This window comes from Mustela lutreola, chromosome 14 (genome assembly GCF_030435805.1).
Source record: "Mustela lutreola isolate mMusLut2 chromosome 14, mMusLut2.pri, whole genome shotgun sequence".
NCBI classification, from domain to species: Eukaryota; Metazoa; Chordata; class Mammalia; order Carnivora; family Mustelidae; genus Mustela; species Mustela lutreola.
This window is the reverse complement of record NC_081303.1, coordinates 46,641,621-46,668,704: the sequence shown is the minus strand read 5'-3', so window position 1 is coordinate 46,668,704 and position 27,084 is coordinate 46,641,621. Positions and strand designations below refer to the sequence as shown.

At 39.6% G+C, this 27,084-nt stretch overlaps 1 protein-coding gene across 3 annotated transcripts; it reads left to right on the top strand.

Annotated features, from left to right (window-relative positions):
- The first annotated feature begins 5,004 nt into the window (after nucleotides 1–5,004).
- On the top strand, nucleotides 5,005–26,579 carry DDX59 (DEAD-box helicase 59). Of its 3 annotated transcripts, none has more exons than XM_059145922.1 (8): nucleotides 5,005–5,279; nucleotides 6,512–7,320; nucleotides 8,333–8,500; nucleotides 11,881–11,970; nucleotides 17,877–18,128; nucleotides 19,224–19,376; nucleotides 19,876–20,004; nucleotides 26,076–26,579. In XM_059145922.1, exons 2-8 carry the CDS (start codon nucleotides 6,523–6,525, stop codon nucleotides 26,337–26,339), a joined length of 1,854 nt encoding a protein of 617 aa, XP_059001905.1. In that variant the 5' UTR covers nucleotides 5,005–5,279; nucleotides 6,512–6,522; the 3' UTR covers nucleotides 26,340–26,579. The 3 variants fall into 3 exon arrangements, with proteins under 3 accessions (XP_059001905.1, XP_059001904.1, XP_059001906.1); XM_059145921.1 differs by having other exon boundaries at nucleotides 5,005–5,700; XM_059145923.1 differs by having other exon boundaries at nucleotides 5,006–5,700; nucleotides 6,512–6,729.
- The last annotated feature ends 505 nt before the right edge of the window (nucleotides 26,580–27,084 follow it).

Sequence of the window (27,084 nt, the reverse complement as noted above, 5' to 3'; positions counted from 1 at the left end):
AAACAAAACTATCACTACTTAAGATTAGTTATTTTTAGAAAACAAAAACGAAAAATTATTAGAATGTGAAGAGCATTTAGCAAGGTGACTTATAAAATTTGTAAAAATGAAATTATATAAATATATTAAAAATATGTAAATTTCATTTTATAAACCAATGAACAATTCAAAAACATGTTTCTTTTTAAGATTTTATTTATTCATTTTAGATAGAGAGAGAACATGGGAGTAGGGGCAGGGGCAAAGAGAGAGGGAGGAAGATAATCCTTAGGCAACACACTCCTGAAAAAAACTTGCTCAAATGGATAGCAAAACTTACGAAGGTAAAGTAATTAAGACAGAATGGTATTATCACAGGGATAGACAGTTTGGGAGAGACTAGTGAGTCTGGAAACAGACTTGTATGTCATGGAAACTTGATGTATGACCAAACATGACATTGCAGATCATTGGAGAAAGTATTCTTCAATAAATGGTATTTGGAACATTGGCTGGCCATTTGGAAAACAAAGAAATAGATTTCCATTTCATACCAAACAAAAACGAACTCTGTATGGACTAATGGTTTAAATGTGAAAGCCAAAACTTCTAAAGTTTCCTCCCAAATTCAAGGAAGTGCCTTTCTGACTTTAGGGTGGGCAAAGATTTTTTTCTAAGCCTTTTTCCCCCCTTAAGGGCAATTTGAGGTTCACGGCAAAATTGAGAGGCCACTACAGAGATTTTCCATAAACCGACTTGCCCATTCATGTAAGGCCTTTCCTGTTATCCACATCCCCCACCAGAGTGGTATGCTTGCTACTACTGATGGATCTCCACTGGTACATCATTTTCACCCTAAGTCCATGGTTATTTAGGATTCACTCCTGGTGTTGTACATTCTGTGGGTTTGGACAAATGTTTAGCGACACGTATCTACCATTATAGTATCATACAAAATGCTTTCACTGATTGAAAACTCACCCGTGTTTCACATAGTCATCCCTACCCCAATCCCCTCAACCCCTGGCAGGGCAAGGATTTTTTTAGATGCAAAATACAGAAGAAAGTTGCAAAATACAGAAGAAAGAATTGACACATTCGACTATATAAAACTTAACTTTTATTCATGAAAGTCTCCATAAAAACAGTGAAAAGATCTGGGACTGGATCCCAGCTAATTGCTCTAATGAATGTTATTGGAGGGATGTCTGGGTGGCTCAGTGGATTAAGCCTCTGCCTTCGGCTCAGGTCATGATCCCAGTGTCCTGGGATTGAGTCCCTCATGGGCTCCTTGCTCGGCAGGGAGCCTGCTTCTCTCTCAGCCTCTGCCTGCCTCTCTGCCTGTTTGTGTGCTCTCTCTCTCTCTCTCTTCCTCTCTGACAAATAAATAAACAAAATCTTAAAAAAAAAAAAAAAAAGTATGTTATTGGAACAACTGGTCAAATTTCAATAGGGACTACGTGTAACATACTAGTCTTATATCAATGTTAAACTACCTAAATTTGAAAATGGGTATCTAAAAGAATATTTTTGTTTTCAGGGATACATGCTGCAACTTATTCTCAAATAGATGAACAAAATAATGTAAAGATTATCTATTTTTTTAAGATTTTATTCATATATTTGATAGAAAGCACAAGTAGTCAGAGAGGCAGGTAGAGAGAGAGAGGAAGGGATGCAGGCCAGCGCCAAGCAGAGAACCTGGTGCGGGGCTTGATCCCAGGACCCTGGATTCATGACCTGAGCCGAAGGCAGAGGCTTTAATCCACTGATCCACCCAGGTGCCCCTAGATTGTCTATTTTATACACAAATAGAGCAAACTGTGAACTGAAGGGTATTGTATACAGGAGTTTGTTGTATTAGTCCTGAAGCTCTTCTGTCAGTTTGATTTTTTTTTCCAAAATAGAGTAAAAAATATTTTTAATACTTGAAAAAACACATGCTATAAACAGGGAAAAAATACTTGCAACACGTACAATTAATAAAATATTAGTATCAATAAAATATTTCTAAGAAAAACTCTTAGAAGTAGAAGAGAAACATGAACAGACAACCAGCATATGCAAAAAGGCTCAAACTGAGGGTACTGTGATTTATTATCAGTAGACAAGGAAAATTAAGAAGTCTGACAAGAACAAGGTTTGGCAGGAATGTGGAGTAACAGGAAAGGGCTTATGGGTGCTGCTGGCGGTATAGACTGGTACCACCACTTTGAAAACATTACAGCATTATCTTTTTTTTTTTTTTCAAGGGTTTTAAAAGATTTATTTGAAAGAAAGAAAGAGCACAAGTGAGCATGGCAGGGAGGGGCAGAGGGAGAAAGAGTGAGGGAGAGAATCTCAAGCACACTCTGCACTGAGCACGGAGTCTGATATGGGGCTTGATCCCATGATCCCCCCCTCTGCACTGAGCACGGAGTCTGATATGGGGCTTGATCCCATGATCCCCCCAGATCACAACTTGCGCCAAATCCAGAGTCAGATGCTTAACAGACTGAGCCACCTAGCTGGCCCCAGTGTTATCTTTTAAAGCTGAACACCCCATACTCCCCCACCTAGCAGTGTTCTGAGTTTAGATGAGACTGGGATACATCCACAGGAAGTGTGCCGAGAAAGCTCCTACCAGCCTTGTTAGTAATTGCCAGGGGCAGATTTGGGTTTTGTAAGGCATGACATTATATAGTTGGAGAAAAATCAGAACAAGTTGGAAAAGTGACAAAACCCAGGAAAGTACCATGCCATGTTTTATATTTTATGCACTTCTATACTTTTTTCTTTTTTTGCTGCATATTCTTTGTTTCCCTCTTCTTATGACAATATACTGTTTACATAGCGAGAATAAAAAGGCAAAGTCTTTTTTTTAGCATGGTTTATTTAGCTTCTTAAAATTATTAACCTTTGGGATATTAAAAAAACGTCTGGACAGAATCACTGTATTATCTGTTCTAGGTCTGTGATCTACAAATTCAGGGATTCTGATAAATTTTACTTTGTATGATTCCCATCAATAAAGAAAAAATGTAAAATACATTTATAATCATATAATCATGGATACATTCCTAATGGGAGAACTTCCGTTTGACTATTTATTGGTCTGAACTCGATCCTCTACTCATTTTTACAGATCTAACACATTTTTACAGACCAGGTTCTAGCTCCTGACATTTCAAACTATATTTCTTCCTCAACATGTGTATAATTCCGGCATTGGATGCTGTAGGACACATTCAGATCCTGATGTTACATTTGGCCCTACACCTTCCTACCATGGGATGGAAAGCAATAGTCTAATATTAACAGACTGCAAACCCATAAAATACATCCCACTGAACTCAAGAAAATGTATCTGCAACTCAACCCACTTTGGCTCAATCCCCAAATGCCTGCTGCTATCTATCACCATCCAACTTAAGAAGTGTTAAAGGAGTGGAAGCTGGAGTGTAAAGAAAAAGTGGTCTAATCCATTGTGGTTTAAATATCCTTCTTTTGAAGATTTTACAAAAACATATAACAACGTGAACACATTGACAAGAGTCCTCTTTTACGGATATGGATGGGATGCAAGGGACTATAGGGCTCCGAAGCTCAAATTTCATTAGCTTCTTGGCAAATTTGCCTCTAACATGCACAAAATATTGGAGACAACTCAAGTGTCCACATGAAAATGGATAAATAACTACACAAAAATAGCTTTATGGACATACAATATTATAGCAGTAAAAATAAATGTTCTACTGCTTGTTTACACTTAACTTTGAGGAATCAAAGAAACATGCTGAATGGTAAAAAAAAAGAGGATCCCAGAAGGCTAGATATATATTATTTTATATATATATATATATATATATATATATTATTTTTATAATATAATTTTTATTAGGATCCCATAGTATCAACTATGGGATCATAGTTTTATGAGCTACTTATGGACTATTTTATGGGATCCCAAAGTTGACACTATGATGAAACTACTAAAAATGGCAGGGAGGGGCATCTGGGTGGCTCAGTGGGTGAAGCCTCTGCCTTCATTCAGCTCAGGTGGTGATCTCAAGGTCCCAGGATGGAGTCTGGCATTGGGCTTTCTGCTCAGCAGGGAACCTGCTTTCCCCCCTCTCTCTGCCTGCATCTCTGCCTACTTGTGATCTCTGTGTTAAGTAAATAAATAACATCTTTTTTAAAAATTAAAAAAAAATGTCAGGGAGAGGGAAAAATTCAGGATTGTGGTCACTGAAGGGAAGAATCCAAGAAATGAAGAATATGTGCTTATATTAATAATGTGGTGGAGTCACAGACTTTCACATTATCAGTATGCTTTAAAATTTAACGTATTTGTTCAAAATATTATTTTCATGCATCAAATACTAGACTGAAAATATTTTTAAGTAGTTAAAATCTAAAATATTTAAGTCCTCAACCTCTGCTTTCCTCTTCCCTCTCTCCCTGCTTTCTCCCCATCCCCAGCCCTTCTTAACCACCAGCTGCTTGGGGCACGTGGCTCCAGAGTCTAGCAAAACAGAAAAGGCAATCCACAGGCACAAAGAGCCGTGACTTGTGTTATTTTCTTTTGGGTGTTGGGTGGGGTGTGGTAGTATGGAAATATGATCCAGTATGTCACATGCACCGCATCAAACTTACTCCATTTCATTTCAGAGTTATTCTGCCAACTAAAAGCAGATTGGGATTACAGGCCTTTGGAGTCTCTGCCCCTCCCTTTTACACTCAGACTTCCCAATTTCTAAGGGTACCAAGGCTCCCGCGCCACCAGCTTCAGTCTTTCCGGGCGGTCAAACTGTTTTTCAGCAGTCCCGGCCCACTCGATTACGTAAATTCTTCCAAGAGGCTCCCCAAATCCGCCCCGCCCTGCAGAACCTGGCCAGCTCCTGCCAGGATCCGAAATTTACCAGCGCCCTGGAGCGGGGAAGAGGGCACCGAAAGGCTCGGAACTTCCCAGGCCCCGCCCCTCCCTCGCGCTCCCCGCCCCCGCCAGCTCCCAGCCAAGCTCCGCCTCCCACGGTAGCCCCGCCTTCCCCGCGCGCTAACGCGCGCCGCGGTCTTTTCCCAAAACCCGGAGAAGTGGATTCTGCGCTCCGCACGTTCCCTCGGAACCGTAGTGTGGCCGAGCGAGTCCAGGCTTGCCGGAGGGAAGGCTGGCCCAGGGCTGGGAGGAGGAAACCGGCCTCGAGCGGGAGAGGACGCGGCCCCAAGTCTGCGCCAGTGAGCGGGCCGCGGGCCCCGGCAGCTCCGGCCTCCTTCCCGTCGGGCTCCCTCTCCTCTGGGACGCGGGGCGCTAGGCCGCGGCGGTAGGATACACCCCCTCCCCCCGCCCCGTGAGCAGTTCCCCTCCCACCCTTGCTGTCGCCTCGTCCCGGGCCTCCCGCCGGAACGCGGTGCCCCGCCCGCCCCGTCTCCTAGCAGCGCCGTGACGTGCACGCGCCTCTGGGTGGGGGGCCGCGGGGCCGCGGTGAGGGGCAACGCCCGAGGGGAGGATCCGGGAGCCTGGGACGGGAGGGGTCGGGGGCCGCGGGGGACTCGGAGGCCTAGCCGCCCGCCCCGCTGGAGCCTGCTCCGTTTCGCCATTCGAGGACCTCAGTCCCAAGCGCTTCCTGCTGATACAGAGCCGTCCCTCCCCCAACCTCCTTGACGTTCCCGGAGACTTAGGGCAGTAATTCTACATCTTCAGTTGCACTTTTTGTTGGAATTTTTCTGGAAGAACTGAATCTGGTAATTTAGCTTAAGAATTTTTTTTTTTTTTTTTGCGAGAAATGGTTATTAGTATATGTAGTAGTCCCCAAATTAGGTTAAAGGCCTTTCACAATCCACGTCATTTTGCAAAAACATTCTTGGTGGAAACAGGCATGGCAGTGCTTGAGAGCTTGCGTTCTGGAGCCCACCGTGCTCGGGTTCTGACACTTAGTAAGGGTGTGAGCCTGGACAAGCCGCTTAATCTCTAAATGGCCAACGTTCCTCATGTGAAAAATTACAGTACATAATACAGCATAGTGTGCGAGCGCGTATCTGTGCAGGGATGGTGCGAAGCCCCTTTTACGGGCTTGTGAAGGTTCCCTTGTGAAGCACTAAGCACTGTGCTTGGAACGTAGCAATACCTACGTGTTACTAAAATAGTATTTTTCTCTATGCTTTCTGGTTTTGATTTTAAAGATCCCAGTTGTAAAGTATCCCTTCTGTTTTGTGAAAAATGTAATAGAAGGATTTACTCCAGAATTTCTATAATATTTGGTATTTCAAAGTGCAAGTAGTCAGCAGAAGCAGCCTGCATGCACAAGGCTGTATTAAGCAGAGTGCAAAGGTTCACCATTCCCATGTATAAGGAAAAAGGATTCTTTTTTTTTCCACTAGAGGAAATTTGTGAATGGAAGGAAAGCTTGCTATTAAGTAGTGTCATGATGCCTTCTTTGATTCCTTGCAGGCAAAGCCCTAGGACCGTAGGCTGACTGCAGGATAGCCATATGGTACTTTACATGTGGACTTTTTTGAGGGTAAAATACATCTCATTATGTGATTTCCTCAACAGAATACTGGAGGATGTTTGTTCCAAGATCTCTCAAAATCAAGAGGAGTGCTAATGATGATGGCAAAAGTTGTACAGCTAAGAAAATTAAACCAGATGCAAAAGACCTGCGGCTGGCTGAAGGCAGAGGTGATAGAGCTGATGCGTTAGTTACAAAAGAAGCCAAAGGGCGTAGCGTGGAACCATGCCCTTTCCCCAGTACAACTGGTCAGTTGGCCGAGGTTGGTTTGGTTGGACCCCAGCAGGATGCGAAGGATAGCGATCTTTCTGAAGAGCCTGTTAAGTCATTTTCCAAAACGCAGAGGTGGCCGGAACCTGGGGAACCTGTCTGTGTTGTTTGTGGTCGTTATGGAGAGTACATCTGTGATAAGACAGATGAGGATGTGTGTAGTTTGGAGTGTAAAGCAAAACATCTTTTGCAAGTAAAGGAAAAGGAAGAAAGATTAAAGCTCAGTGATCCACACAAAGTGGATTCTGGGCCAGAGTCTCCACTTAATGCTTTTTATGTATATAGAGAGCACCCCTTTATTTCGAACCTTCAGGAAGACCAAATTGAAAATCTTAAAAGGCAGCTAGGAATTGTAGTTCAAGGGCAAGATGTCACCAGACCCATTATTGACTTTGAGCACTGCGGTTTCCCTGAGGCCTTGAATCTCAACTTGAAGAAATCAGGCTATGAAGTTCCAACCCCCATCCAAATGCAGATGATTCCTGTGGGACTTCTGGGAAGGGACATTCTGGCCAGTGCTGATACTGGCTCAGGAAAAACAGCTGCTTTTCTTCTTCCTGTTATCACCCGAGCTTTATGTGAGGTAAGAATTCTCAGGTGTTATTCTCAGAAGCAAGTCGGGTATAGACAAAGTTTCATCCTTAACTATATTAAAACTGCAAGCTGAAACTATGACTTCAGTCATTATTGCTCCTGGTGATTTTGCTTCGATAGTTTCTATGAAAAACACAATTTTAGGGAACTTTTCTTTTATCAGATTGAACCAAAGATCTTTTCATTGAAGGTCTTAAAAATCGCCTTCCTTACAATATATTTTCTTTCAACAAATTTTCTTTTCAAGAAATATACTTTTGCTTTGGGGAAAAAAAAATCCTGCCGACTGAATGACCTGCAATTTTTGTGTCCATTTAGCCTCCTTGGATTTTGTGTTTTGAAAAAAATGATTTATACCAAAGTTGGAAAGTTATTATAGAGTTCAAAATACATCCTTCAATGCGATTCGTGGTTCATCTTAAAATAATGCTACCTTACTTTACTTGTTAGTTTATAGTGTGCAAAGCACTCCTACACGTAATTAATTTCGCTGACATATTTGCCAAGGACTAGTGAGTTTATGAGGTCTGAGGTAGGATAGGAAGGGAAACCACTATAAAACACAGGCAAAGAGAGGAGAGGTAAAGGAGGAAAATTTGGAAAACTAAAGAATTGTAGACCATGTGAGGGAAAAAAAATAAAACACCAGATGTTCAAAATACAAGTGAAACTCACTGATGGAAAACCAGATCTTCCTGGTTTTCTCTTCTGAAGAGAGTGGCTCGAGATTTCAGGGTCCAACTGGCCTTCAGTTTTCCCACCCTGGTTATTGTGGGTGTTTCTCCCTGGCCCCAGTTTTGACCTTTTCACTGTATATCTGTTATATAAGGAAGGGTTCCATTTACGGTGGTTTTTGGAGAGAAAATTTGCAGGGAGCAAAAGGCAAGGTGCATAACTAGTTGGGCTGATGGGAACATCCCCAGAATCACTTTGAACATTTAGTCCACATCAGCAGGAATTAATTGCCGGCGTTTTTAGACTTGTTTTTCACATCTTTGCAGAGCAAAACTCCATCTGCTCTCATTCTTACACCAACAAGAGAGCTAGCCATTCAGATAGAGAGCCAAGCTAAAGAACTGATGAGTGGTCTGCCACGCATGAAAACCGTGCTTCTGGTAGGGGGCTTACCCTTACCCCCACAGCTTTATCGTTTGCGACAACATGTGAAGGTAAGCACCAGTTTGATACAATGCCTTTGAAAAGTATTATAAGCAATGTGGGAGCTAGGGTTTTTTGGTGTCGTTTTGTTTTTGCCCTTGAGGAACTTGTAAGTGTGATTTTTAGGTTACCCTTTGTTTATTTTTATTTTTGTTTTTGTAGGTTAACCTTTACATTCTTACCACGTAAGCCTTAATTTTATTTTTAAGGTTGTTTTCTATAGGAAAGGAACACAATTTATTGAGTAGCTGTCATTCGTCAAATGCTATTGGATGTTCTCCTGTGCACTACCACATTTAATCACATTTGCTCTTTTTTTTTTTTTAAAGATTTTATTTATTTATTTGACAGACAGAGACCACAAGTAGGCAGAGAGGCAGGCAGAGAGAGAGAGGAAGAAGCAGGCTCCCCGCTGAGCAGAGAGCCAGATGTGGGGCTCGATCCCAGGACCCTGAGATCATGACCTGAGCGGAAGGCAGAGGCTTAACCCACTGAGCCACCCAGGTGCCCCTCACATTTGCTCTTGAAGGTCTGTGGGCATATCGTCTTATGGTTCAGAAGTTAAATCTCAGAAAGATGGCATTTATTTAAGGATCTATAGCTGATACACTTTTAGAGTGTGATTTCTACAAACGAGGGCATTATCCCACGTAACCACAATACAGTTACAGAATCCGGAAATTAACATGGATACACTGGAATGCTTCAGGAGTAAACATTACTATCATTTACTCCTCAAAGCCCATTCATGTTTTACTAATCATTCTGTCAACTTTTCTTTTCAGTAGCACAAGAACGCAGTTCAGAATCACATTTTGCCTTCCGTTGCCATATCTCTTTCATCTCCTTCAGTTTAGAACAGTTCTTTATTCTTTCCTTTTTTTCCATGATCTTGACACTTTTAAGGATTATAAACTGCTTGCTTTGAAGAACGTCCCTCAATTGATTAGATTCAAGTTATGCATCTTTGAAAGGAATATCATGGAAGAAGAGATGCTTTGTTCTTTTCATTACATCCTTTTAGGTGATACACCATTTCAGTCTGTCCTACTGGTGATATTTTCTGGAAAGTAAAAGTAAAGTTTATTTTTTGCCTTTGTATTTAGTTAAATATTTTGAGTACTTTGATATTATATTTTTCTTGTGCTTTACCAAATTTCCAGGATGACTCAGAATTACCTACTATATTTAAAGGATTATAATGCGTTATTACCATGATTTGCTTTGGTTCTCCAGTTGTCCCCAATTTGAGCGGTGGAAGCACTGTGAAGTTGGTTTCTGTGGCCTTTTATTATATCCCAATCATTCTTTGAGCACTTTTTTTCTATCTGAAGAAGGTGTTCATGCTTAAATTGTTCTTCCCTTGACTTAGCCCTGGAATCCTGCCTTTCCCCAAGCTGCCCTGATTCTTTTTGGTAGAGGATAGTAGCTAGAAATCAAGAGCTGGGCTCTTGGTTGGGCTCATTGCTATTGCTCTTTGCTGTTAAGGTACCATTGCTTCTAGGACCTGTCAGTGAATGGAAGGAGAGAATGTTCCATAAGTGTGTGTTTCTGATCTACATTTATTATAGACCATGAATTCATGTCGATACTTCCAACTCTAATTCAACACAGCAAGACTCATTTTGGCGCTTCCTGTTTCCATATTTATCATTCTGGCAGTGAGAAACCTGCTACCTGTTATCTTTTATATGTTTATTTACTTGACCAGCCATCTTATATGTAACCATTCGCCCGTCCTCATTTCTGTCCCCTGCCCCCCAGTGATGCCTTCCTTCCTAGACTCCACCCTGCATCCTCTTCACCCTCTTAGACCGCAACACCCCGTGCAGGGTCACCTTTCTCCAGAGGCCCCTCATCACCCTGTGCCTTGCCCACTCCCCATGCCAGGCTGTGTCCTTCATATATACCCCCCTGGGAAAAAAAAAAAAAAAAAAAAGAAAAAGTCTGTCTGTTCAACAAAGTGATCTTTCAAAAGCCAGGGCAAGATAGAGACCTTTTCAGATATAGAAAACTGAGAGGGAGTTTATTACCAGTAGACTTATCTAAAAGAACAGAAACTAAGATATTCTGCATTAAAGAAGATGATTCTGGAAAGGAAGGTGTGGGATCAAAGAAAGAATGGCAAGCAAAGAAAAGCCTAAGAATGTGGGTAAATGTGAACAAACATTGACTAAATAAAAAGTAATAATGAACAATCTGTGGGTTTAAAAAAAAAATAGAAGTAAAATACTGGCCGACTGTAGCATGTAAGTGCAGGAAAGTTGTGATTGGTGTTAAATTGTTTACCCTTGGTTGCTCAAGAAAAAGCTAAATGTATCGATTTACTTTAGACTTTATTAAGTTTATTATAAATTTATTAAAATTCCCACACTAAAAGAATGGGGGGGGAAGTTCATTAAAGAAAGGTTTATTAAAAAAAAGCAGGGGGGGGGAAATAAATAGAAATAGAAGGGATGAGCTCAGTTCAAAATAACTACAACAGATTTAAATGTTTATGGTATTTCCGAAGAAACTAAGCGGAACTCTATAGTTCTATAGATATAGATCCTTACTACAACCCTGAAATTTTATCATTCTCCATGATCTGTCTCACCATTGTGTCGGTGTGTCCTTGAAAAGTGGAATACAATTAAATTTATGAGATCATTTGTAACTACTATACTTTACACCAGGCACGGTCTCATTTAATCCTCACAGTAATTACTATCATTTCCATTTTATGAACGTGAGAACAGAGACTCACACCATTATCAATTGCTAGAGCTAAGATCTCTACTGAAGTTTGACCAAACAGGCCCAACTTTTTACCACTGCTTCAACTATTATGTTCTAAGTGTTAAGAGCCTTAAGCAACTTTAGAAATCCTTTTGTCCAACCTTTTAATTTAAAAACAGAATAGCAGGCCCAGAAGGATTCAGGGATTTGCTTTTGTTTACAGACCAGATAGCAGTCAGCCTGCCTGCTAGACCTTTTCTGGTCTGGCCTCTGCCTCCTTTCAAGCCTCACCCAGGTCTTCTCCCCCTTTTTTACCCAGTGGAAACCTCAGTGGTTTTCCAGCTTCAGAAGGTTCTTGAATGTTTTCCCTCTGCCTTCTCCTCACTGGCTTCCACTATTCCTTTAGGTTTTAACTTACATGTTAGCTAGGGCTGGATAGATGCCTCCATTTATTATTCTACTGACCTCATGGGTATTTGTTTGTTTTTTCTGTTCCTTTATGTTGCGAGGTTCATGAGAGCAGAGACTATGTGTGACTTAATCATCATTGAATTCTGAGTACTTAGCCCAGCGGCTGGCACATAGTAGCCACTCAGTAAGGACAGAGAGAAGGAAGGAAGGAAGAAAGGAAGGAGTATTATCTAACTTTTTTTTCTTTTTCTCTGTTCTTCAGGTTATCATAGCAACTCCTGGGCGACTTCTGGATATAATAAAACAGAGCTCTGTAGAACTCCGTGGTATAAAAATTGTAGTAGTAGATGAAGTAAGTAATTGTTGTTTAGAACATAGTCATATAGTTTAATTTATGAAAAGTATATTATTCTTCTATAAACTCACCGTGTGTTCAGGCATTTTCAGTCGCAGTAGTCAGTTTTAAGCTGGCTCCTGTGTGGCACTGCCCCTAACCTGTAGTGCACCCAAATTTAACCACGTTAACAAATACAACCAGCTGTTTTTTCCCTAATTGACAGAAAACACAAATCCAACATCTACTATACTCTCAGTGATAAGTTATTTATTTATTTATTTTAAAATACTTTATCATTTATTTGACAGAGAGAGACATAGCAAGAGAGGGAACACAGCAGGGGGAGAGGGAGAAGCTGGCATCTGGCTGAGCAGGGAGCCCGAAGCAGGGCTCTATCCCAGGATCATGACTTGAGCCAAAGGTAGACGCTTAACAACTGAGCCCCCCAGGCATCCCTCAGTGATAAGTTTTTTAAACATTTGACACTGGCTGTCATTTGCCTATAAAAATAAACATGTCCTTGGCCAATAACTATCAAGAGGGAGTTTGGAAGTAACTCATCATGCTTAGTTGGATGACCTTTTGCATTTTTTTCTGTGTGGACATAGGTATCTGTCGTTGTGATTTTCAGTGTGACATAGAGCATATAGGCGTTTTTATTGTTTTGGTTTGCTTAGTAAGGTGAAATAAATATGTTTTTATCTGATGATATTCCAGCACGTGAACCGGCATGAGGACAGAAAGCCATGTGTCCGCCTAGCCTGGGCAAGGGCTGGTTCGGCCTGCAGTGTATCACATGCCCACTTTCACACATGTCCCAACAGCAGTCACAGAGCAGGGGCCCAGCAGTGATCAGAAATGTGGGGTCCAGGGGCTGACCAGTGATGGTAACGTGGTCCCCCTACTGTGGGTCCCAGGAGGTAGCAGTAGGGTACCAGAGGATATGAGAGAACACATAAGTAAGATCCGCGAGATGAGGATTTGAGCCTTTTCTCCACCCACTATGGGATGCTGGGCAAGTCATTTAATCTCCCAGAGTTGTGGCAAGGATGAAGTAATGATTGTGAACATGTCTCATAGACCTGAAAAGTCTTGTGTAAATGTAATGTTATTCAGTCCTTTATTAGTTTTTTGTGTTTTTTTCTTACATATTTATTTTTGTGTATGTGAGAGAGAGCATTTAAATTCTACTCCCTTAGCAAATTACAATTATACAATACAGTGATACCAACTATGGTAACTGTTATGATTTCAGACCTTATCTGTTTTATAACTGTAAGTTTTTACCCTTTAGCCCTAGATCTCTTCCTGTTTCACCCACCTTCCAGCCTCTGGCAATCATTCTTCTCCTAATTTCTATGAATTTGACTTTTATTTTCTTATTTTTAACTTTTTTACATCCCACATGTAAGTGTTACTGTATAATATTTGTCTTTTTCTGTCTAGCTTACTTCACTTCACTGAGTATAGTGTCCTTCAGGTCCATCCACGTTACAAAAAAAGGAAAGAATTTTAAGTCTGAATAATACTCCATTGTGTATATATACAACTCATTTTCTTTATCTGTTCATCCGCTGATGGACACTTGGGTTGTTTCTCTACCTTGGCTATTGTGAACTGTTATTTAGTCCTTTAAAAAGTACTGCTAAGTCAGCACTTGCCTGGTGTGTCTTTAGTGTCAGCTGACTTACTGCATCCGGTTATCATCGGACTGACTTCCGCCTGCAAGTACGGGTGGGCTTCCCGCTGTTGCTCAGTCCATGTGTTCTGACGTCCTCACCATGCTATGAGCCGGAGAAATGATCCTCAGATTTTAAAGTGAGATCCCATTTCTGCTTGCTTCTCCCCACGACATTTTCACTTTTGCCAATGAATGAGCCACCACAGGGCACCTCAGTGCTGTGCTCAGAGTACAAAAGGAGTATTCATTCAGCAAACCTGTGCCAAGTGCTTGTCCTGTGCAGCCTCTGTTCCAGCATTGCAGGAAATGAACTGGTAAGCTACATAACTGATCATGTACTGAGACTGACTTTGGCCCAGCAGTGCTATTTAGGTACAGACTGACCAACTCTGGATCAGTTCGGATGGCATCACAAAGAAATTTTAAATATTATTACGACCTCCAAAGTGCTGAAGACCTACTAGAGAAAAATACACAACCACTTGAAGTAAAGGCAAGAGCATTATCACCTACACTGACACCCAGAAGTGCTGCTAAAAGGTGTAGTGCAGGCCAGGGAATGGCAGACTCTTTCTGTAAAGGACCAGACAGGAAATATTGTAGGCATTGGGGGCCACATGGTCTCTGCTGCTACGGCTCAGTACAACCAGAGACAGTAGGTAAATAATCGGGTGTGACTGCTTTCTCCTGAAGCTCTATTTACAAAAACACATAAAGGCCTGTGTTTGTCTCAAGAACCTTAGTTTGCTGACTCCTGATACGAAGTGTTAGTAAAATAATGGCACTGTGTATGATATGCTAATTGTTCAAGACAATTAAGGTGAAAAGGAGAAATGAGAGAATGTGTGGATTGGCACCGTAAAAATGGCTTCTCCGATGTCATGGGGTGTTACCTGGTCATCCACAGATGGAATAGGATTTAGAAAATTAGGGAACATATCGAGTATTCCAGGTGAAAAGGCTAACATGAGCAGAGCCAGAAAGGCCAAGCACAAAGCACGGAGGGACCAGCCAGCTTGATGCGTTCGTCCTGAGAAATAATAGGAAGTAAAGTTGGGTAGTTAGGGTGGGGCCAAATTATAGAGGGCCTTGAAAGAGAGGCAGAGGATTTTGGATTTGATGTGGGAAACAATGAGGCTTTCTAAATTATTGAGTTGGGGTGTCACATGTGGAAAGTGGTGGTTTAGCAAGGTTATTCTGCTGCTCCATGAAAGAGAAATTAAAGAAGAAAGAATCTGTGGGACAGAATGGCTAGCAACCCAGACAAGAGGTGAGCAGGGTCAGGGACAGGGCGGAGGCAGTGGGAGGCATGAGTACATTTGACAATCACTGTAAATCAATCATTCATGAATCTTCTGATGACTGAATATGAGAGAAGATGGAGAAGGTGGTTGAGGAGACTCTATAAATTCTGGTTGTGCCTTTAATTTTAAGTAAAGGACAAGTGGGTATGGGTTGGGCTTAACAATATTTGAGTTGGTTTTAGAGATGTTGAATTTCTTATGAATGGTGCATGAAGGGGAAATACCGTGTGGCATCAGCACCCATGTGAGCCACACTGGTTTCTCCAAGGGAGAAAGATGAGAGGGAGGGACAAGGTCTGGGGCTAAGTGTCTGCTTGTGAAGTTTGAAGATGAGTCCGTAGTAAACAGAGAAGTAGTCTGAGAGACCAAGCAGGAACTGGGAATGAGTAATATCCCTGAAGAGAGAAGCCACTGTTTCGAGAGGAGGGTGAAGCTACAGAAATGGTCAGGCATGGAGACTAAGAGAATTCCTTTAGAATTAGAAAAATCTGCTCTATTACTCTTCTGTGTCTTCCACATATCTGTCCTTTAGCCTAGAATTCTCTCCTGTCCCCTCTTCCTTCTTTATGTGTCCATGGCTCTGAAACCTTCTATCAGTTCTCCTGATAGACTTCCGGCCTTCTTTCCTCTAGGCTCTGTTGACCTGGATATAGACTGTTATCATTTCTCTTGTGTTATGTTCCTTGCTATATCCCTACAATCAAGCACCGTGTTGGTCCAAGTTTCTCTAATGGTTAAGAATCATCCAGTGTGTTCAGTGAATGTAATAGAAGTCCACACCTCTTCCTTGGGTATACTGATTCAGTAGGCCTGAGTTGGAGTCCAGGAATATGTAAAAACTCTTTCTGGGTGATTCTTATCTTCAGGGAGATTTGGGACACACTGACTAGCATGCTGCCTGACAATGCTTTTTCAGTGCTCAGATTTAATGAGTGTTTATTTGTTCATCAGATGCCTTTTTAGGGCTTTTTACATGATAGACACTATCCTTGGTTTTGAGGATACAGTGGAAGGCGAGATAAGCCATGACAAATGTTGGTACACAGGTTAGTATCAGAGGAGGGTTCCCTGAACGCCATTTCTGCTGAAACCTGAATGAGAAGGAGCCAGCCACGCAGAGATCCATCTGGAGGAAAGGCTGCTTCAAAGAAAACAGCCAGTGTGCAGGAGCTAACGTGGGAGCGAGCATTAGGTAGCTGAGCACAGAAAGAAGGCTGGTGTGATAGGGTCATGGGGTATGACATGGAGGAATGGTAGGGGATGAAGTCGGAGAAGTGGATGAAGATGAAAACTGTAGGACTTTTGGCTGTTGGGTTTTAGTCTATATGTGATGGGAAATTACTGGAGGGTTTCAGCAGAGGAGTAGCGGATATGATTTCTGTACTAGAAGATACGGTTTATGTTCAAGCTGGGTGCTTGAGGTGGATGGCTTCCGTTATGGGGGTGACAGGATGGGGGGGGGTCTTACAACTGTGAGCTGAAGAGAAACAGCTGGATTTGGGGCATGTTAGTGTGAACAGGTTAGATGTGGGGAAGCTTGGGTGAAAGAAACAGGGCGAACTTATTTCTGATGGCTTCTCTCTTTTCTGAACTGGGAGAAGCGAGGCCATCTCCTAAAATGAGAGGGGCTTAGTGGGATTATTGAGGAAAAGCAGGGGATGTTTGCAAGACATACTGCCATGTGCATATGCACATGCTCTGTGTCTCATGGTAAATTGAAACATAGAGACCATGCTGTGAGTGTGGTCTCAAGGGTCTTAAGTATTTTATCTCATGAATCCTCATAACAGCTCCATGGGGTGGTAACCATTATCACTCCCATTTGTAAAAGGAAAAACTAGGGCGTATAGCCATTCATTAACATGCTTAATTTAAGGTCCTAGGTAGAGCCAGGATCAAACCTAGACCATCATGTTTATTTTAGATTTTTTAAATATCATAGAATGAATAATATTAAAGTGAGTGTTTAAACTTCCACATTAATGGACACTTAAAAATACAGTACTTTAGGGATGCCTGGCTGGCTCAGTCAGTAGAGCATCAGACTCCGAATCTGAGAGACATGAGTTTGAGCCCCACACTGGGCATGGAGCCTACTTAAAAAATAAAAAACAAAACAAAGAAATAACAAAAATACAATGCTTTAGTCTAAATACACTGAAATAGTTTAATATCTTAATTTTCAAAATTATAGACACCTGGATTGTATTTAAAAAATCAAGATAGCCTTTATCTTTCATTATTTTAAAGCAGCACTAACAAAATTTTTTCTTGTTTGCTTAGTAATACATAAATCGTTTTTGAAAACTAGCAATGCAGAAATATATACAGAAGCAAAAGCCCTCAACATTAAATTTTTTAAATTTATTTAATATTTTATAAATATATGTCCATGGTAAAACAAAAAAACAAAACCCAAACTTTGCTAAAAGCTATAAAATGAAAAATTTTATTGCCTTCCCTTCCACAGCCTGCAGGCCCTTTCCCCAGAGTTAGCAATTGAGTTTCTTGGGTTTATATGCAAATGGTACCACGTTATACATAGTGTTCTGCACTTTGCTTTTTTCCTCCTAGCAGTGAGTATCATTTAATAAAGGACTTTCTTCTCATAATTAATGATAGCACAGTGTTGTAGTATATGGCTCTACCATATTTTATTTCCCAGATCCCCTATTGATGGATATTTAGGGTTTATACATTTGTTGCCAGTATTAATAATGCCATAAAAATCTTTGTATATCACTAAAAACATGTAATTATACAATGTATAAGTTTATATAAATATATATTTTCCCAATTCTTTATATTTTGACATTGTAGTATATTCTGTGCAGAAGTTTTTAATTTTTCATGTTCTTAATCATATCTTTTTTTTCCTTGGGTGGCTCAGGGTTTTAATGTCAAGTAGGACTAACTTTAAAATGATTTCATTTTAGGCCGATACCATGTTAAAGATGGGCTTTCAACAGCAAGTGCTTGACATTTTGGAAAACGTTCCTAATGATTGTCAGACCATTTTGGTTTCAGCTACAATTCCAGCTAGCATAGAACAACTAGCAAGCCAGCTTCTGCAGAATCCTGTGAGAATTATCACTGGGGAAAAGAACCTGCCCTGTTCCAGTGTGCGCCAGATTATTTTGTGGGTGGAAGAACCAGCCAAAAAGAAGAAATTATTTGAAATCTTAAATGTGAGTAGTGAACCACGCAACACTGTTTTGTAGACAGTGTTTGCATCTTTTACAATTCTTAAGATAACGATTTTTAGATACAGCTTTTGGGTAATTTGTCTAGATATTTAATAATAAATTGCTTTACTTTGGAATTCTGTGGGGATCAAATAAATACTGTATGGATGCAGGGTTGTTTTTCATTTTCTGTATTATAGAAGGACATAAATATCAAGATTATTCCTAAATAATATTTTTATTTCAAAAATTTTTAGTAGTTTTATATATTAGATAAAGACAAGTTCTTTCTTGGCCATTCTGTCCTTGAGAAATATAATTTTTTTTAGCAGTAACTTGCTCATTTTTAAAAAATATTTAATTTATTTATTTGTCAGAAAGAGAGATCACAAGGAGGAGGAACAGTAGGCAGAGGGAGAAGCAGGCTCCCCTGCTGAGCAGGGATCCTCATGCGGGACTTGATTCCAGGACCCCGAGATCATGACCTGAGCTGAAGGCAGATGCTTAACTGACTGAGCCACGCAGGTTGTCCCAGCAGTAACTTGTTTAAACAGAAATTTATTAAGTGGGTCGTAATGTGTAAGCACAGTTACTTAAAGTAGAAAGGGGGTGCCTGGGTGGTTCAGTCACTTAAGCATTGGGTTCAGTTTCAGATCAGGTCATGATCTCAGGGTTTTGAGGTTGAACCCCATGTTGGGCTCCTTGCTCATCGTGGAACCTGCTTAAAATTTCCTCTCTCCCTCTCTCTCTTCCCCAGCTTGCTTGGGCACTCTCTTTCTAAAAAAAAATTAATTAAAGAAATAAAGTAGTAAGTTAAATACAGTTTGTATTTACTTATAAACAGTATTTATAATTTTAAATTACACTCAAAATTTTAAAATTGTTTTTGCAATATTAATGAAATGATGGAGGAAACATGAAGGGCAGTAGAGTTTTGTGCTTTTGTTTGTGCATGTTTTAAAGAAAACACTCATTTTAACCCTCATTTTTCCTCTATAAACCTTTTGATAACTAGCTTATACTAATGCTTTCAGAAAAACTTCCCATTTTGATTTATGTTCTATGAATAATTTTAAATACATGTTTTTCATTTTTCAGGATAAGAAGCTCTTCAAGCCTCCAGTGTTAGTATTTGTGGACTGCAAGCTGGGAGCAGATCTCTTAAGCGAGGCAGTGCAGAAAATCACAGGTTTAAAAAGCGTATCTATACATTCGGAAAAATCACAAACAGAAAGGAAAACCATATTGAAGGTTTGACACTCAGCATTCTTTTCTTAAGGGACCCCATATTACCAGCAGGTTTTTAAAGCAGACTTTTTTAATGACTGCAAGAATTTCAGGCAGGCAGGACTGTGAGCTAATTGTTCCTCTTGCTCAGGCTTCTGTGTTTTGGGAGCAATAAGCCTGTTCCCTATGGGGGAACATTGTAGATTACTACATAGATTACTAATTCAGAATCCACCATGTCTGGAATCAAGTCAGTTTAGACTGGGGGAGAGCAATAAATTCACCCTTGGAAATGTTTGCCAGAATACATTAGTAGAAAAAAAATTGATACCAGGAATGGGGAGGGTTTGGGAAGAATTAAACTACACATGTTCCTCAGTTATATTAAGACCTTAACTTATTGAAAAGATTTGGCAACAACAATATTGATGAAGAAAGCTTTGAAAAAAGAAAAGATGTCTGAATCGTATCAAAGCAGGTAAGATAAATTCTGAATAATGAATTGTGTTGCTTTGTCGGGAAGGGATTACTTGAAGGAGACTACGAAGTTGTGGTGAGCACAGGAGTCCTGGGACGAGGCCTGGACTTGATCAGTGTCAAGCTGGTTGTCAATTTCGATATGCCTTCAAGTATGGACGAGTACGTGCATCAGGTAAAGAGATTTTATATGTTTCCACCGTGAGTTTTCTTGGGTGAGGCATTGTCAGTAGAATGGTAACTAAAAAGATAAAAAAGTTTTATCATAGACATAAAAAAACTCTCACATCATTTTGTTTTTAAAACGTATATGTAGGGATGCCTGGGTGGCTCAGTGTGTTTAAGCCTCTGCCTTCGGCTCAGGTCATGATCTCAGGGTCCTGGGATCGAGCCCCGCATCAGGCTCTCTGCTTATCAGGGAGCCTGCTTTCCCTTCTCTCTCTGCTTGCCTCTGCCTACTTGTGATCTCTGTCAAATAAATAAATAAAATCTTTTAAAAAATAAAAAAATAAAATGTATTATGTATGGGGGTGCCAGTCTGGCTCAGTTGGTGGAGCATGTGACTCTTGATTTCAGGGTTATGAGTTCGACCCCCCTGTTGGGAGTAGAGATTACTTTAAAATAAAATATTTAAAAATAGGTATATATGGATATAAACTAAATTTTGTTTTAAAAAACTATATGTATACCTAAAATGGGTTAAAATTATTAGAAATAATAACCTAAAATTTTAGTGTAAAAAAATTTTAAGTAGCTAGTTTTGGGGTTATTTTTCCTTCCTTTGTATTTCTTATTCAGTAAGCATATTAAGTGGCTTTTATAACCAAGGGGAAAAAAGGCTTTGTTTTAAGTTAATATATCTGGCCAAAATAAAACTGATCCATTAAAAGTATTTGTTTTTTTTTTTTTAGAAATCTTGTCTTCATCTCTTCTTCATATCCTTATTTGTTCTAGACTTTCACCTATTAAAGTTTTGTTTCTTTATTTTGCTGCCAGAGATAACAGCAGCTCTTCTTTCGAGCAGAAATAGAGCTTTCTGTTAGCATCGCCTTATCTCCCTGACTGCTACCTGTCTTCCTTCTCCGGCATCACTTACAGACTCTTCAAGTAAAGCCTTTCTGTCATGTTCGTAGAATTACCTCTGAATGCCGCATTTGCTGGGATCACCCACTGAAATGCTTTCAGTGCCTTTAAGGCATTGTTGCTTGTGTCTTTACTTAGTAATAATATAGCAGAGCCTCTGTCTGTCTGTGCTGCCTCAGTTACCTGTGCATCACGGAACTGATTCGCACACAGGAATTGATTGCTCAGATCACTGAAGCTTATTTTCTTCCAAACTTTTAGTGATTTGGGGTGTAATCTTTCTAAAATATTAACATGTTTAAGAAACTCCTTTGCTTCTTAAGTAGAATATGCTGATTATAATTATTTAACTCTTTCTTGCCATCCCAAGGTCAGTCCTGTGGCTCTCAGTTACTCACCATGTACCCTGAGCATATGGCCTCAGGGGGTTTTGATGTTTGTAGAGTTTCTAACATCTGCTCAGAATGGCCCCATATCCTCCCGCTTTTCTGGTTCTGTATCAGTGTATTGTTTGTTCACTTGCTTCAGTAAGTGAAGTATGAAGATGCACAATAAGAAATAATGCAAGCAACAAAAGATATAAAATGAAAAATAAGTCTCTTTCTTTCTCTTTTTCTTTTTTTTAAAGATTTTATTTATTTATTTGACAGAGATCACAAGCAGGCAGAGAGAGAGGAGGAAGCAGGCTTTCTGTGGAGCAGAGAGCCTGATGCAGGGCTGAATCCCAGGACCCTGGGATCATGACCTGAGCTGAAGGCAGAGGTTTTAAGCCACTGAACCACCCAGGCACCCTTTTTTGTTTTTTGTTTTTTTAAGGTTTGTGTATTCTAGGGAGAGAACGTGCACGTGTGCATGCAGGGAGAGTGGTGGAGGGAGAGAGAGAGACTTCACAACAGATTCCCTCCCCAGCATGGAGCCCTATTTGGGGCTCAATCTCACGACCCTGAGATCGTGACCAGAGCCAAAATCTAGTCAGATGTCCAACTGACTGAGCCACCCAAGGACCCCAAGATAAAAAATAGGTCTTTGTAAGGTAGCCCTCCTACCTTTTAGTAGATATTGCAGTTAACAGTGCAGAAAATATAAATGCCTATTTATACACAAATATACGTGTATATGCATACCTAGTTACACTTACTACATAAATGGGACCATATTACACCAACTGTCTATGCCTTGCCTTCTTTATTAAATATGTATTAGGCATCTTTCCTTATTAGCATACATAATAGGTATCATTTTAAAAATATTAATGTGTATGAAATGCTTCCCATATGACGAGGAGGCCTTATTCTAAACTCTTTAAATGGTTTTATTTGTTTAATAGGGCTTGATCTGTTTTCATGGCTGCATGGTAACCTATTGTATGGATTATCTTAATTTAATTGATGAATCCCTTTGAATTTGATGGAAATCACATGTTTCTAATATCCTGTTATTAAATAATGCTGCACGGGGCATCTGGGTGGCTCAGTCAGTTAAGCATCTGACTCTTGATCTCAGGTCAGGTCTTGATCTCAGGGTCATGAGTTCAAGCCCTGTGTTGGACTCTGTATCGGGCATGGAGCCTATTTAGAAAAATAATAATAATAACGCTGCACTGAACATCCACCTGCATAGTTATGCCTCTCATGCAGTGTATTTGTAAGGTAAATGCGTAGGAGACCTGCCCGGTCAAAGGATATGTGTATTTTATTTAATTCCATTTTATTTATATTTGTTTTTTTTAGGATACATGGACTTTTTTAAGATTGATTGATTGGTTTTAGATTTTGTTTATTTGAGAGAAAAAGAGAGCATGAGTGGGAGAAGGAGCAGAGGGAGAGGGACAAGCAGAGTCCCCGCTGAGGGCAGAGCCCTACTTGGGGCTCACTCTCAGGACCCATAATCATGATCTGAGCCAAAACCAAGAGTCGGATGCTCAGCTGACTGGGCCTCCCAGGCACCCCGAGGATATATGTATTTTAAATTATAGTAGGCATTCCTATGTGCCTGCTTTTAAAGATTTATTTATTTGAGAGAGACAGCCATGCATGAGCTGGGGGGAGAGGCAGAAGGAGAAGGACAGAATCAGAGCATGGAGCTCGATGATGCGGGACTCAGTCTCAACCCTGAGATCGTGTCCTGAGTTGTGGAACCAGGAGTCGGACTCTTTTTATTTATTTATTTATTTATTTATTTATTTATTTGAGAGACAGTGAGAGAGAGCATGAGAGGTGAGAAGGTCAGAGGGAGAAGCAGACTCCCCATGGAGCTGGGAGCCTGATGCGGGACTCGATCCCGGGACTCCGGGACCATGACCTGAGCCAAAGGCGGTTGCTTAACCAACTGAGCCACCCAGGTGCCCCGAGGAGTCGGACTCTTAACCAATTGAGCTACCCAGGTGCCCCTGCATGTCTGCTTCTAATTTAGGGGCAGAGAGCTTCTGGGGAAATAATTTTAAATTTGTTAAGTTTTTTAGAGTTTGTAGACTATTGCAGTTATTTTTTTAAAAAGCTTATATCTCAGTATAAAATATCTTAGAATAAATTATGTCTCAGTTGATATAATTCACCACTTGAAAGTGTACAGTTCAGTGGTTTTAGTATGTTCATATAGTTGTGCAACCATTACTACAATTTTAGAACATTTTTATCATCCCCAAGAGAAAACCCCATACCCAACCCATCAGCAATCACTCCTCATCCTTCATCTCTCACACATGCGCACATGCGTGTACACAGACACACACACACACACACACACACACACATCCCTTAAGCAACCACTACTCTACTTTCTGTCTTTATAGATTTATCTCTTCTAGAAATTTCGTATAAATGGAATCATATGGTATGTGGTCTTCTCTGGCTTTTTTCACTGAACATGATGTTTTCAAGTTTTACCCATCTACATATATCAGTACATTTTTTATTGCTATATAATATTGCATTGTAAGGATATACCACCTTTGTTCAAGAGTTGCTGGACATTTAGCATGTTTCTACTTTTTTTTTTTTACTGTGAATAATGCTGCTGTAAGCATTCATATACAAGTTTTTATGTGGACGTAGGTTTTCATTTCTTTTGTTTTAATTCCAGTACAGTTAAAATACAGTATTTTATTAGTTTCAGGTGTGCAATATAGTGATTCAGCAATTCAGTGCATTAGTCAGTGTTTATTAGGACAAATGCACTCTTAATTCTCTTCACTTATTTCACCCATCTCCCCACCCCCATAACTGTCAGTTTGTTCTCTAAGGTTAAGTCTCTTTTTTGGTTTTTGTCGTTTTTAATTTGTTCATTTGTTTTGTTTCCTTAATTCCACGTGAGTGGAATCATACAGTATTTCTTTCTCTCTGACTGACTGGCTTCATTTAGCATTATACTGTCTAGATTCATCCATGTTGTTACAAATGGCAAGATTCCATTCTTTCTAAGGCCAAGTAGTACTCTCTGGCATATATAGATCATGTCTTCTTTATTCATTCACCCGTGGATGGACACTTCCATAGAAGTGGCACAGCTGCTTCTGTAATTCAGCTATTGTAAATAATACTGCAGTAAACATAGGAGTGCATCTATCTTTTCAAATTAGTGTTTTCCTGTTCTTTTGAGTAAATACCCAGTAGTGGAATTACTAGATCATGTGGTAATTCTATTTTTAATTTTTTGAGGAAATTCCTTACTGCTTTCCACAGAGGCTATACCAGATTACATTCCAGTTAACAGAGCACAGGTTTCCTTTTTCTGCTTATCCTCGCCAACATTTCTTCATTTTCATGTCTTTTGGGCATACACCTGGGAATGGAATTGCTGGATCATACAGTAATTCTGTGTGTATCGTTTTGAGGAACTGATAGACCCTTTTCCAACACGGCTTCATGATTTTACATCCTCACCGGTGATGTATGAGGGTTCCAATTTCTCAAAATCTTTACAGCACTTATTATCTTATTAACTATAGCCATGCTAGGGTGTGAAGTGATACCTCCTTGTCTTGTGTTCTTTTAAGATTTTATTTTTATTTATTTTTATTTATTTTAAAGAGAGAGTGAGTGCGGCACTCTGTGCTGGGTGCTGAGCCTGAAAAAGGACTTCAGTGCTTGACCAACTGAGCCGCCCAGGCCCCCTTCTCTTTTATGTTTTGATCTGAATTTCCCCAACGACAAATGGGGACATGATTTCATGTACATACTGGCCATTCGTATATCTTTTTTGGAGAAATGTCTGTTTAAATTATTTGCCCCTTTTTAAATCGGGTTGTCCTTTTGTTACTGAGTGGTAAAAGTTACTTATATATTAGAAAACCTTTACCAGATACATGATTTGCAAATATTTTCTTCCAGTATGTGAGTGCAGCTATATTTTATATTAATTTTTAGCCTTATTGGATAAATTCAGTAACATAATTAAATAAAATAGCATTCCTTCCCTTACTTGTTCCCAGTCTCATTCCCTAGAGGGCCATGTTTTGTTTTGTTTTGTTTTAAGCCTTAAAATGTCCTGTATATTGGCAGCAACTATTCATTTAAATAACTCTGAAAATAGATTTTAAGTTCTACATTTAAATTAAGGAGCCATAATTGCCCATGACTGTGTATTTACCCTCTCCTTCTGAAAAATTTCTCAGTATATTTGGAAATGAGCAAATTTTGTTTCTTGTGTGTTTCCATCACCAATTTGTATCCATTGAATTTTATCAAAATCAGAAATAATGATGCAAAAAATGAATTTGCTTAAATCTCACATTTCAGAGGCACTGAAGTACTCTAAAGCAAATAGTCTTCTTGTTCTAAAAACAGTAGCTTTCAAAAAGCTTTTACCCTAACCTTCTGATGATAAGAACCATCTTCGTGTCATTACCACCCTACACACATACACACACGCACATGCACACACAGGATACGTAACTGAAACAAACATTTAACAAGCAGTACTTACTGGTATTATGTGTGGGTGCTTTGTTATTTTCTGTTCAAGCTATTTCATTAAAAAATATGCAGGTGGCAGTCCACTAAATTGGTTTCACAAACTACATTGAGATGTGCAATTCAAAAACATGCTACGCGAATGAATGTTAATCTTAGTAAAGCCTCTTTAAATACTAATCTTCATTTTCTTTCAGGCGACATTGAGGTTTTATGTGAACATTTTGGAAATGTTCTTTGCATTTCATTTCAGGTTGGAAGAGTGGGAAGATTAGGCCAACATGGAACAGCGATTACTTTCATCAATAACAATTCAAAAAGACTCTTCTGGGATATTGCAAAAAGAGTGAAACCCACAGGATCCATTCTTCCCCCACAGTTGTTAAATTCCCCCTACCTTCATGACCAAAAAAGAAAGGAACAACAGAAAGATAAACAGACACAGAATGATCTGGTTACAGGAGCTAATCTTATGGACATCATTAGAAAACATGATAAAAGTAATTCTCAAAAATGACTTGTGATACCACCGAACAATTTTTTATTGTGTATTACCAGTGAAATTTCTGTATAATTGTATGGTTTGAGTAAATGAGACATGTACACGAAACAAAAACATTTAACATAATTTAAATTTTTTAAATTGTATCTCAAATTTATACTGCAGTATTGTATTTATTTCCCTTTTAATTCTCATAAATTAAAAAATCAGAAAATGAATTGCTAAATAAAGTAAAATTTTTTATGTCTAGACAAAGCCTCAGTTTTTCCTTAATAAATTTTTTTGGAGCTGCTGTCAGAACCAGGAACCTGAACAATGAGGAGTCAGACTCAGAATGGTGATGCTTTTGTTTAGTGTCCCCCCGTGCACTGCAAGCCTATCAGTGCTTGGATCATTGTTCAAAAAACGAATGTTAGGAAGAAAGTAAATGATGGAAACTGGAAGAAATGGTCAGTGCTGCTTTTAAAAGATAAATATGAAATATCTATCCTATTCTTAGTTTTCCCTTCAGTTTGGTAAATAAAAGTTTATGTTATATTTAATATGAGCTTATCAAAATAATGTCAAGTCATGTTGATGTTGCTACTTACAGTTTTAGGTTAATTTTGGTTTGCGAATTAACTAATATTAAATGCTAGAAGAAAGGATAAGTACTTGATGCATCACTACTTTCCTTTCTTTGTAAACTGCTGGTGTCAGTTCACTTGCAGGATTTAACTAGTATGTTACATAAATGTTGACATTTAACATTTAGGACACT